The sequence below is a fragment of the Antechinus flavipes genome, chromosome 1 (genome assembly GCF_016432865.1).
Source record: "Antechinus flavipes isolate AdamAnt ecotype Samford, QLD, Australia chromosome 1, AdamAnt_v2, whole genome shotgun sequence".
NCBI lineage: Eukaryota > Metazoa > Chordata > Mammalia > Dasyuromorphia > Dasyuridae > Antechinus > Antechinus flavipes.
Genome location: NC_067398.1, coordinates 332131289 through 332144839, shown reverse-complemented (window position 1 = coordinate 332144839; position 13551 = coordinate 332131289). Strand labels below are relative to the sequence as shown.

Genomic DNA, 13551 nt, shown 5'->3' with positions numbered 1-13551 from the left:
GGCTCCTGCTGTGGCCCACTAAGCTGAGGCCGACTGAGCTGAGGGGAGAGCCCTGAGGCACCATACCCAACATTGGTTCTCTCTGGGAACACCATGTTCTGTCCTTCTATGCTTACAGAGTCCCATAATTCAAATAGCACAGAGGCCACCAAACTCCCAGATTCATTTCAAATAATAACGCCTGCTGTGTAGAACTTTACACTTCCAAAAGGCTTGCATAGTTAACTCATTTTATCTTTATTTTTTAAAGTCCCATTTTACAGATGAGGAAGGTTCAAGGAGGTTAAGTGCTCTCTCCAGGCTTACACAGCTAATTGATGGAAGGGCAAAGACAAGAACCCGGATCAAGGCTCTTTCTTTTCTTTCCTTTTTAAACAGTGGTGTAGAGTTTATTCTACCACAATATTATTTACTCTATAGGAGCACAAATTATCCATTTTGTACATTTAAGAATATATTTTTTAAAATTTATTTTATTTTCAATTTATAGAACCCAGCCCCAGTCTTTTTTCTTCCATTCTGTTAGGTTCCCCATCTTGTCCCATGAATGTAGGGAGACCTGATGCACAGGCATCCCAGGTGAGGAAGGCATCTATTTCACTAGCTGCTTGTATCCAGGGCCAAGGACTAGAGCAGGCAGGAGGATATGTGTACAAATCCTTCCTAACATCTGACCATACACAGAACTAGGGACTTCTATATCTATATCTACATCCTGTACTGATAGCTTCTGTTAGGGTAAAGATGAAAGCCAGGATAAGGGGCAGCAGTTCCAGTGAATCCTTGCACTATCAGTTACCACTTGTGTGACCATGGGCAAATGAACTTCTCTAGGCCTTGGTTTACTTATCTATGGAACAGGATGAATTAGATGACCTCTAAAGTACTTTTGTCACCATGAACTTTCAGCTCTAAAAATGACTAGGTGCTTACCTAGCACCCTGCTAGGACCAGAAAAACACCATCTCTCTGTTCTTCACTGTACACCTCCAGGTGGCTGAGCTTTTGAGAGTCATCTATGTATTATAATCTGAGAAATATTGCCTAAAAAGAACCCCCTACTACAAAACTACTCTCTCTCAGTCCAACCTTGTCATGGGTTTCATGAAATGTCACCAATAGAGACAGGTTCTGTTGAGTTAGTAAGGCTTTGCTCACCACCTATCCTCTCCTTTTAAAATATTAATAAATCCTGAGACAATGCGAAGAGGGAGAGAGAAGCTTCCACATCAAGGGATTATCAGTTTATCAGTCACTTATATCTTTGGGTGATTTATAGAAGAGTTTTGATGAAGGGAGTCTATATGAAAGGATGAGCTTTGGACTGTAACTCAGGAGATCTTGTACTTCAATTATGGTTTGCACATCATGTTCCCTTACTATGATCACATTTCCTCCCTTTCAAAACAAGAGGTCTGTCATGGAAGATTTGTGGGAGGGAATGGACAGAGGGAACAAGCCAAGATGGCAGATCCGCAGTGTGATCTGCATTGCTGAGAGAAGCAGTCATAACTTCCTGAAATACTAAAGAAGCATTCATGAGCTAAGAGGAAAATGTACAGTTCAACACCAAGACAGGTGCCTGGGATAATACTTACTAGTCCCAAGGACTATGACTGCGTCTATCCAACAGGTATGATTATTTATTTTCTAAGTGAAGGACCAAAAGAATGACAAGAAATAAAAATAAAACAAGGAGACTGAACTTGTCCTACAGCCACTCTAGGGACCTAGACTGAAAGTTACAAAGTACTGAGCCTACAGCTGGTAGTGACAACCAACCCAAGAAGGGTGGAGAACCCTTCTAAGCTAGGAAATCCGACACTCTGATCATCCATTCCTGGGCTGTCCGGTGGCCCAGGCCACGATCACTGTGGGGAGGGCGCCCTCTGGTGGCCATCTCCCCTCAAACCCTCTCCAGCCAGGAAAGCTTTTCAAAAGCCTGGCCTCCTGGTAGAAGAGAACAGAAATACAGAAGCCTTCAGGAGCATCTGTTGCTTATTTTGCAGATGGAGACTAAGGTCTAGAGAAAGGATGTGGGAGCAACAGCTCTGATTTCACTGAGGGTAAGCTCTCCAAGTTAGTGGAAAACTGAAACTGGAACCCAGAATCACATGGGGGTTTCTGTTCCACTGTGGCCCCACTAACACAAACAGGAAAAAACAGCGGCTGGATAGGACCTCTTCAAAGTCCTTTCCCGCACTAAGGATGGATGAGAAGGGAATGATTACACACTCTAATGATAAGATTTGGCCAATAAAAGAACGGGCTAACTTTAGGAAGAATGAAGGTCTCCTCCAGAGAAGGCTTGCAGGGGCCCATTAGAGACGGTGCAGAAGAGACTCCTGTCCCAGGAGGGTCTGAGCGAGATGATCTGTGGATTCTTAGGATTCAACAACTCTCTGCATGAGTCCAGTAAGTTTATCTTTTTATCAAAACTCCTCAAAGAACAAATCTATTTCTTTATGAGTAACTGCCAGGGCACAGTAGAATGCAGTGGCGAGATGGTGAGGACACTTGGCCCGCAGTCAGGAGCCCCGCCTCAGGGTATGTGCCCGTCACAGGCGACACTCGTGGCCCCCGACAGCCCAGGGCGAGGCTCCCAGGAGCCATCCCATCAGGCACCGTTGGCCCACACCAAGCTCAGAACGAGAGCCAGAACCAGAGGCAGAACCCCCATGCTGTGCTCAGTGACCCAGGGTTCTTTCCCCGACTACCCCAGGCCCCCAAACAAAACGAGGCGGCTGGCACCCCCTGAGGTGAGAATAAAGATTTCAGGGAAAAGGCACCCAGCTCAGGGCCTCACGGCTCGTGTCTGCTCCGTGCCCGCTGTGGGACTGACAAGCACAGCCTCAGCCTCCATAGCACTTTCAGGCTCACCACAATCCCCAAGGCAGCTGGCTGGGGCGGAGGCTCCCTGGTTACCTGCCCCAGCTGAGGAAGCTGGGGAAAAGAGCAGCCACAGCCCCTGCCCACAGCCAGGAAAGAGAGGTCAGAATCCACCCTGTTAAGACTCTTGCTCTTCCTGCTGTGCCTGACGGCCTCCACACCATCTGGCCATGTCCATGACCCCATTTGGGTTTCTTGGCAATTACACTGTTTGCCATTTCTTTCTTTAACTCATTTTACAGATGAGTAAACTGAGGCAGACAAGGTAAGTGACCTGTCCAAGGCCACACAGCTAACAAGTGTCCAGGATCTCATTTGAACTCAGGAAGAATCTTTTTTCTGACTCCTAGCCCGGCACCCTGTGCACTGTGGCGCCACCTAGCTGCCTCAACATACTGCTACAGAGGTCTCTCATTCAAGCCACAGTACTTCTGTGCTCAAAATCCTCAATGGCTCCCTATAACCTACAGATTCCTTTCCCTGGTATCCACGGCTCTACAATTCGATGTCTCCCTACCTTTCCAGCTTTAATTTGCAGTGTTCCTGTCCACATTATACCTTCCTACCCTTCCCACCTCCCCACTTTGTCCCAAGGCATTCAAATTCCTACTCATCTTATAAAGCCCAACTCCAGTTTCTTGTCCTCCAGGAAGCCTTACCTGATACAGTTAACAAAACTCTTTCTCTCTGGAACACCCCCATAATTCTTTGTACCTGTTTTATGCAAGTAACACAACCATAATCCAAAATCACAAACATACGCCATCCCTAGACTAGCTCATAAGCTTCAGGAGGGAAGGAAACGTACCCTTTCCAAGCTTTTCAGTTCAATACTCTGCTCACAGCCTTTATTTAATACATTTTACTGAATTAGGAGGTAGGGAGTGCAGATATTATCATGCTCACTTTAAAGAAGAGGAAAATTCAGCCTAGAGCATTAAAATGCATTGTCCAGTCACAAGGTCAATAAACAACAACACTAGGAACTTGAACCCAAGTCTTCTGAGAACAGTTCCTTCAACTTAATTGTTTTTCAGTCATTTCAATTGCATCTGATTTTTTCTGACCTCAGGTGGAATATTTTTGGTAGAGATACCGGAGTGGTTTGTGACATTTCCTTCTCCTGCTCATTTTACAGATGAGGAAACTGAAGCAAACAGGATTAAGTGACTTGCCCAGGACCACACAGCTAGTAAGTGTCTGATGCCATATTTGAATTCAAGTCTTTCTGACTCAGGCCTAGCCCCTGCCTAATTGTTAGTCATTTCCAGGCCTTTCTTTTTTCTTTCTGCCTTTCTGACATTTTTGACTTCTTATCTTTTCTGTTCTGCTGCTTCTACTCAGGATTTCTGAATAGAAGCATCTTCCAACACTGGGAGCCCTCAGGATTAGAGGCTTGCCACCACCTCATTTAAATGTTATTAAAGCACAAATTGATCCATATGAAGTGCACACACACGCTCCAACACCTCCCCCACCTCCCCTCCTACAACAGGCTGCTGCTTTGCTGCCTCAGTGAGCCCAGACTCTGGGAACCTGACTGTTACTGTGGAAACCACAGCCAAGTTTTCTGAAACCTGTTCAGGCAGGTGACACATTTAGCTGTCAGAATAGCATTTTGGTTACCAGCTCCCTTCAACTCACCTAGCCCTGGGATGAGATTCAAGGACCTTTCACCCTTGTCTACTCCTGGCTAAGCCCTCTGGCTGTCCTGACAGGATGCAGAGTACATTAAAGGAATCAAATGGGAAAAAGTTAGAAAGGATCAAGAAGTGGTTTCTGAGAAGGCATGGAAAGAGAGAAGAAAATAAGAAGGGTAAAAAAGAGACACCAAGAGAAACCTTCGTTCCCCTTCTACCCTGGGACCCATACTCTGGACCCTTGCAGAGAAACCCAGATATGGCAGGAAAATCAAATTATATAACATCCAAGCTGGAAGGGACCTTAGAAACTCCCTCCCTCTCCCACCCTTTTACTAGGCCAAGGTCATATTGCTTATTAGAGGACTAAGGAGTCCAAGGCATTTCCCACTCTGAATCTCTCCGGATATGGATATCCAGTCCCTGGAGGGCATGCCCATTTTCCTATCTGGGACAATTTCCAGCTCAGGAATCCCTTGAACATTACTTCTGCCTCCTCACAGTACAGGACGAAATGGGTACAGAGTACTGAGTTAGGAGCCAAGAGACCTTGGGCAAACTGCTTCCATTTCTCAGAGTTTCAGTTTCCCCATCTATAAAGTATCGTGATACTTAGCTCCAAGAGTAATATACTGATTAATTTGGCTATTCCCATGGATTTATATGCAACATACACAGCTCTTCATTATTAGTCTCAACTAAAGACAGCTTTCTCCTCCAAGATTCTCTCAGTCCCAGAACACTCAGAGACTTTAGAACATGAGAGTTTGGTCCGAAGTAAATGCTATCAAATCATTGGGTATATTTATACTCTGAGAGGGAAAAGTTGAATATAAACTTCTAGAAGGCAAAGAGTGTTTCTTTTTGTCTTTTAACACCTACTACAGGACCTTACATATAGCAAGTGATCTCTCTGTCTCTCACACTCCTCCTCCCAAAGTGACTAAAAAGTAAAATTATAAGAGAAAAAAAATTTAAGGAGTAGAGTAACATCATAGGAGGACAAAATATTTATCTTTTTCTTTACATAATTAGTGTCTGAGGTTAGATCTGAATTCTCTGTTTATAAAAATAAAGAGAAAGCAACTTCTTCCAACGAGATGAACATCTTCTCATTCCATCTGACTGTCCCTCAGTGTGGTAATAGAAGACTGAGTTTCCAGAAATGTTAGAAAATTGAACCTTCCCCACTCTGTTACAAAAGTCCTGGGCACAAAAAGGGAGAAATTCCTCCGAGGAGCCTATTAATGCTTCTGAGTGCTGCTCTCGCCACACCTATTGGCCCAGCATCCTTTTCTCTTGGAGGGTATTTGGCTTCTGAATGGCTTTTACTCTCTCCCCACCCTCAAAAGTCTTAGCTAGGAAATGAAAAGACAGTCTTTTATTCAGCTCTGGAGAAGTTGGGGAAGGTGTGGGAGGAAGAGAAGGAAAAAGAGAGAAAGAACTCCTGTGGAGACCTTGACAAAAACTACCTCATTTGATCCTCGGAACAAACATGTTAGGTAAGTACTGTTAGGAGGCCTATTTTACAACTGAGGAAACTGGCAAATAGAGGTGAAATGACTTGGGGGGGAGGGGAGGAGAATTAATCACACAGCTAGGAAGTGATTGAGGCTGAGTTTGAACTCAGGACTTCCTAACTTCAGGATCAGTATTCTATATACTACAGCGACACCTAGTGGCCTCCAGATGAGTCCTCTGAGGCTTTATATACATATGGGATGAGCCCATAAATGCAGAACCAGATCCTCAATGCCTCCCCCTCTACATCTCAATCATTTCTTTTATTGCTTTGCCTAAAAGTCTCATTTCAGGAGAACTAGGAACAGGGCTCTGAAGCCCTGGCTCCTCTGCCTGGCTCTGCTATGGCGTCTTTGGGCAGAAATATCTCCCTATTCTGTCTGGGTCTTGTTTTCCCCATCTGTAAAATGACTGAATTGGCCCAGCTGAGTCTTAAGGTCCCTTCTAGCTCTAAGAGTCTAAAAGGACCTCCAGGGACCTCCAAGTGGGTGCCTCCCTAAGCTTTCAGTCTTCTCCACTGCTGTTGGCCAGAAGGTTGTCCGTGGCCGCCAGCCCAGAAGATGGCACACAACTAGCTCCCAGAGGCGGAATTCCAATCCACTCCTCTGGCCTCAACCCAGGGTGACAGCCCGGCTCCACACTGCTCACAAGTCTCTGGCTGATCCCAGCAAGCCCTAGGGGCTCCCCAGAGGGACTGCTGGGATCGCCTTCCCCCTGCAGGGGGTCAGAGCCGCCCCGGGCACTGAGTGGCAGTGGCTCTAACTCCAGACTGCCCGTGGGCGCTGCGGCACCTTGCACCCCTGCTCTCTCCACGCTCCCTCCCTACGGCCAGGAAGCCTGCTTTTGTGATATGCTGACAATTGTATGGAACATAATTAGGTTCCCTTGTAGTCCCACATATGTTATGTGTTTAAAAACCTTGTTCTGAGAGAGTCCATGGGCTTCAGACCATCCAGGGTGGATGTCAATAACCCCAAAAGGCTTAAGAACCTCTAGAGTAGAGATGTGCTCGGCCCATGAACACTGCTACCCTTTAATAAAGAGCTGAGAGGGTCTGGGGCAGCCCCCTGTGCCAGACACTGTCTCCCACAGTTCTGACACATAAGCCCAATAAACACTTCTAACATCCAGGATAAGTCTCTCTTTTAGCCATCTTTGCCTCTGCCTCAACACTTATGCCTTATGGCTTTGTACACGGTACTCTCTCAACAGATGGCTGGTGAATGAATTATTAATCCAAAGAGATCCTCACAGGAAACGGCTGGATAAGGGACCATGACCAACAGTGACCAACAGAGGGAGGCACAGGGCTTTCCTGAAAATCTAGCAGGTACTCCCCTGTCCTGAGACCAGTGTGCATTTCTGAAAAGCCTTCCTATCCCACCCCTATACTCCCTGACTCTAGTCCATTTTGGGGGGTGCAGATCTAACCTACAGAAATCTGGGAGGACTTTGCAGGTGAGAGCAGGAATGAGGAATGGGAGAAGGGTTCTTCTACAGGTACAAGTGGCTCAGGAGCCTTTGATGGGCTGTTTTGGAATGAATCCCAAATCAGAACACATTTGATTCTTTGGACTGGGTAGATGTGAGATCATGTCATATATTACCGCTTTCTAACCTTTCCTCTCCTCAGCTGTGCCAAATCATGTCAGCCTTCAGGGAAGGTTGTGGAGAAGGGAGAAGGCACTAGGGAAAACCAAGCCGGGACATTTACCCACCAATGAATCAGCCTGACAGCTGGAAAGAACAGAGCTATCCCCAGGTCCCTAAATGTAAGGGGTCCCTGGGTTCTTGGCTCTGAGGACTCTCCTCACTCCCATTGTACCCGCGCTGTCAAATGTCAAAAGACACATGAGCTCAGCCTGGGTCGCTGGATGCCCATGACCATCCCTTTGCCAATCTGAATGCCAGTCCACAGAGATTCCCTCAGCCCTGTACCCCACTCACCTTGCAAGATGTACCCAGGAGAACACCATCAGAGCTCCAGGCCACACTTTGAACCTGGTCACCGTGGGTGGCCAGCTCTAGGAAGAAGTAGAAAAAAATCAAAAAGTGGATAAAGCACCAGCCTTGGAGTTAAGAGGACCTGAGTTCAAATGTGGGCTCAAACACTTAACACTGCCTAGCTGTGTGACCCTGGGCAAGTCACTTAACCCCAATTGCCTCAGCAAAAAAAAAAAAAAGAGGAGTCTACATTAGAAAGATATCCAGTCAGTGGATTTCTTCAACAAAGAGAAGAATTAACTCAGTTTCAATTGATCAATTGAATCAGCTACGCCCAGAGAAGGAACACTGGGAAATGAGTGTGAACTGTGTGCATTTTTGTTTTTCTTCCCAGGTTATTTTTACCTTCTGAATCCAATTCTCCCTGTGCAACAAGAGAACTGTTCAGTTCTGCACACATATATTGTATCCAGGATATGCTGTGACATATTTAACATGTATAAGACAGCTTGCCATCTAGGGGAGGGGGTGGAAGGAGGGAAGGGAAAAGTCAGAACAGAAACGAGTGCAAGGGATAATGTAAAAAATTACCCATGCATATGTATTGTCAATAAAAAGTTATAATTAAAAAAAAAAAAAAAGCTATCCAGTCAGTAGAAAAAAATTTGGAGTAGATGGGGGTTCCTCAAGAGATTCAAGGCAACCTGAGGCTCTTATAGATCCCATTGGACAGCATCTGGGGCCTTCTCCAAAGGCAGTTATGGAGCTGTGGAAAGGGCAATGAACTGGAAGTCAGCAACCTTGGACATGGAGCCAGAAGCCATCATTTACTAGCTGTGTAACTTTTGAGCAAGTCACTTTATCCCTTTATACCTCAGTTTCTTCATGTGTATAATGGAAAACCTGAAGTGAAAACCTTCAAGCCTCCTCAAATCTAAATGAGTTGGCTTGTTATTCAAGACTTTATAATCTGATCCCAATCTTATTCAAGTCAATTAAGTATCTTGTGAAGCTTCAATATGCCAGATATTGAGAACTCATCCTACCCTTGTTAGACCTCTATCTCACTCTCTCTCAAATAGGTCTCACTAATTACCAACTCCTGTTTTTTCCCCCCTTCCCTTTTTTGGAAGCTCAGCATCCACCTCTCTAAATCCTATCTATCTCCCCTCCTTCCTGAAGCCTTCCCCAACTAATCTAGTCCACAACGCTGTTTCTCCCTTTTCTGAATTTCTAGAATTTGAGAATTGGAAGGGAACTCAATGGTCATCCAAGTCAACCTATACACCAAACAATTCCTGATTCATCCAACAGGTGGTCACTCCAGCCCACCCTCCCCCCAAGGCAACCCTTTGCACTTCCAGGAAACTCTACCAGTCTTTCCACACATCAAATCTCCATTTTCTTCTTGAATCTTCCACTTGTTGCTTCTGGGCTGTGCTCTGGGACAAAGACAACAAGAGGAATTTTACCTCCCCATGATAGCCCTAACCCCTCATCACAGACTGCTTTGTATTATAGTAACTGTCTGCTATGTTTAGTTTTTATCTACATTGGATTGTAAAGCTTCTGAGGGCCAAGAAAGGGTCTTCTATGTAGTTCTATCCTGCAGGGGGAATAAATAAATTCAGTTGGTTAATATGAAGATTTCCTTCCCATATATATGTCTTTGATTGGGGTCATCCAGGATTTTGCAAATGGTTTCCCAAAAGGTGGGCATGGTACCTTCTAAAATGGGACTATTTAAGAAATGTCCTCTTCTATTAATCTGGACAATCCATATTTTTGTAAGCATTCATCCATTTCACTTAGATTATCAGATTTACTGGCATGCAATTGGGCAAAAAAGCCTCTAATTATTGCTTTAATTTCCTCTTCATTAATGGTAAATTCACCCTTTTCATTTTTTGATACTGATAATTTGGCTTTCTTCTTTCCTTTTTCTAATTAAATTAACCGAAAGTTTATCTATTTTGTTGGTTTTTTCCATATTAATTCACTTAATTAATGTCTTCTTACTTTCAATTTTATTAATCTCTCCTTTGATTTTCAGAATTTCTAATTTGATATTTAATTGCAATTATAAAATTTGTTCTTTTTCTAGCTTTTTTAGCTGCATGCCCAATTCATTGATCTTTTCTTGCTCTATTTATTCATGTAAGCATCTACATATGTAAGATTTCCCCTAAAAACTGCTTTGGCTGAATGCTATAAGTTTTGGTATGTTGTCTCATTATTGTCACTCTTTTGGATGAAATGATCAATTATTTCTATGGTTTGTTGTTTCATCCACTCATTCTTTAGGATTAGGTTATTTAGTTTCCAATTAATTTTTGGTCTAGTTTTCCATGGCCCCTTGGCCAAAATTACATGTAATTTTTATTACATCATATCTGAAAAGGATGCATTTATTATTTGTCTTTCTTCATTTGATTGGGAGGTTTTTATGCCTTAAAATACATGGTCAATTTTGGGGCATGTGCCATTTATTGCTAAGAAAAAAACTATATTCATTTCTATACCTATTCAATTTTCTCCAAAGGTTTAGCATACCTAACTTTACTTAAATTCTATTCACTTCAACTTCTTTCTCATCTATTTTGTGGTTATCTAGTTCTGATAGAGAGAGGTTGAGATCCCTCCAATATCGTTTTGCTGTCTATTCCTTCTTACAACTTATTTAATTTCTCCTTTAGGAATTTGGATGCTATCCTGCTTGGTACATATATGTTTAGTATTGACATTATTTCATTATCTAACGTAACCTTTAGCAAGATGTAGTTCTCTTCCTTATCTCTTTTAATTAGATGTATTTTTGCTTTTGTTTGATCTGAGATTAGGATCACTACCCCTGATTTTTTTTTTTTTAACTTTAGCTAAAGCATAATAGACTCTGCTCCAGCCTTTTCTTTATTCTGTATTTATCTCTCTGCTTCAAATGTGTTTTTTTGTAAACAATATATTGTAGGATTCTGGCTTTTAATCCAGGCTGCTATCCACTTCCATTTTATGGAGGAGTTCATCCCATTCACATTCACAGTTAAAATTACTAACTTTTTATTTCCTGCCTTCCTAGTTTTCCCAAGTTATACTTTTCTCTCTCCCTTTGTTCTTTCCTTCTTCATTAGTGTTTTGCTTCTGACAACCACCTTCCTCAATCTGCCATCTCTTTTTTCAGTCCCTCCCTTTCTTGACCCTCTCTCTCTTCTACTTCTACTTTCTTTCCTATTAGTTTTTCCCTTTTTTTCCCCTTTCCCCACTTCCCTATTAAGACAAATTTCAATACCAAACTATATATGATATTCCCTCTGAATCAAATCCAATGAAATTAAAGTTCAACAATGCTTATCCCTCTCCCTTCTTTGCTTCAACTGTAATAGATCTTTTGTGCCTCTTCATGTGATATAATTTACTTCCCCTTTCCTCTTCTCCCAGTACAAACCCTTTTTCACCCTTAATTTCTTTTTTTTTTGTACCATGACAATAAAGTTAATTTATACCTACACATTCTAAATATACCTCTTCTAACTGCCCTGACAAAGGTACAATTCTCGAGAGTTACACAGATCATCTTTCCTTGTAGCAATGTAAATAAACATTTTAACATTTTAAAAACATAAGGTTTTTTGGTCTTTTCTTTTTATCTTTTTATATTTCTCTCGAGTCTTGTATTTTAACATCAAATTTTTAATTCAGCTTTTACCTTTTCATCAATAATGACTGAAAATCTCCTATTTCACTGAATGTCCATCTTTTCCCTTTAAGATAAGTTTTGTTGCGGAGTTGATTCTTGGTTGTAGTCCAAGTTCCTTTGCCTTCCAGAATATCATATTCCAGGCCCTTTGATCTCTTAACGTAGAAGCTGCTAAGCCCTGGATAATCCTGATTATGTCTTCTCAATATTTACATTTTTTTTTCTGGCTGCTTGCAGTATTTTCTCTTTAACCTGATAATTCTGTTACTTAGTTACAATATTCCTTGGAACATTTTGGGGGTCTCTTTCAGGAGGTGATATGGATTCTTTCAATGATTATTTTATCCTCTGATTCTAGGATGTCAGTACAGTTTTCCTTGATGATATCTTGAAAGATGCTGTTCAGGCTTTTTTTCTTCATGGCTTTCAGGTAGTCCAATATTGCTTAGAATGTCTTTTCTGGATTTTTCAGGTCAGTTGCTTTTCCAATGAGGTAGTTTATATTTTATTCTATTTTTTTTCTTGGTTGGAAGGTTGGGTTTTATTGGATTCTTGATATCTCATTGAGTCATGGATTTCCATTTGTCCAATTCTAATTTTTAGTGAATTATTTTCTTTATTTAATTTTTTTCCACTTCCTTTTGCATTTGGCCAATTGTACTTTAAAAGCTTTGTTCACTGAAATTTTTTTCCATTTTAAGAATTCTTTTTTTTTTAATAGCTTTTTATATACAAGACATATGCATGGGTAATTTTTTAACATTGACCCTTGCAAAAACTTCTGTTTCAACTTTTCCCTTCCTTCCCTCCACCCCCTCCCCAGATGGCATATAGTCCCATGCATGTTAAATATGTTAAAGTATACGTTAAATACAATATGTATACATATTTATATAGTTATCTTGTTGCACAAGAAAGATCGGATTTAGAACGAAGGTAAAAATAACCTGAGAAGAAAAAACAAAAATGCAAGCATAACAGAAAGAGTGGAAATGTTATATTGTGGTCCATACTTGTTTCCCAGTGTTCTTTCTCTGGATGTAGTTGGTTCTGTTCATTACAGATCAATTGGAACTGATTTGGATCCTTCTCATTGCTACTTCTATCTTTTAAGGAATTCTCTTTTTCTATTTTGCCAATTCTATTTTTCAAGGAGTTGTTTTCTTTTCCATTTTGCCAAATCTATTTTTTAAGAAGTTGTTTTCATGACCAGCAGGATGAATACAGAGAGGACTGGCGAGACTTACATGAACTGATGTTAAGTGAAATGAGCAGAACCAGGAGATCATTATATACCTCAACAATGATACTGTTTGAGGATGTATTTTGATGGAAGTGGATCTCTTCGATAAAGAGAGCTAATTCAGTTTCAGTTGATCAAAGATGAGCAGAAGCAGCTACACCCAAAGAAAGAACACTGGGAGATGAATATAAACTGCTTGCATTTTTGTTTTTCTTCCCGGATTATTTATGCCTTCTGAATTCAATTCTCCCTGTGCAACAAGAAAACTGTTCAGTTCTGCACATGTATATTGTATCCAGGATATACTGTAACCTATTCAACATGTAAAGGATTGCTTGCCATCTGGGGAAGGGGGTGGAGGGAGGGAGGGGAAAAATCGGAACAGAAGTGAATGCAAGGGATAATGTAAAAAATTACCCTGGCATGAGTTCTATCAATAAAAAGTTATTAAAAAAAAACTGCAAAAAAAAAAAAAAAGAAGTTGTTTTCTCTTCAGTCAGTTTCTGTGTTTCTTTTTCTAAACTCTTCTGCAAAGTTTTTATTTCTTTTCCCCATTTTTCTTCTCTCTTCTAAGATCTTTTCTGAACTCTTCCAATAAAGCCTTTTGAGCATAAGACTAA

The 13551-nt window shown here is 41.7% G+C and overlaps 1 protein-coding gene across 1 annotated transcript in view; it reads right to left on the bottom strand.

Moving 5' to 3' along the window:
- CORO7 (coronin 7) overlaps positions 1-13551 on the bottom strand; it is a 111430-nt gene that overhangs the window by 72506 nt on the left and 25373 nt on the right. The window contains exon 6 of the mRNA XM_051967615.1: positions 7998-8074. Coding sequence (XP_051823575.1) covers positions 7998-8074 — 77 coding nt within the window. The remainder of the gene's footprint in view (positions 1-7997; positions 8075-13551) is intronic.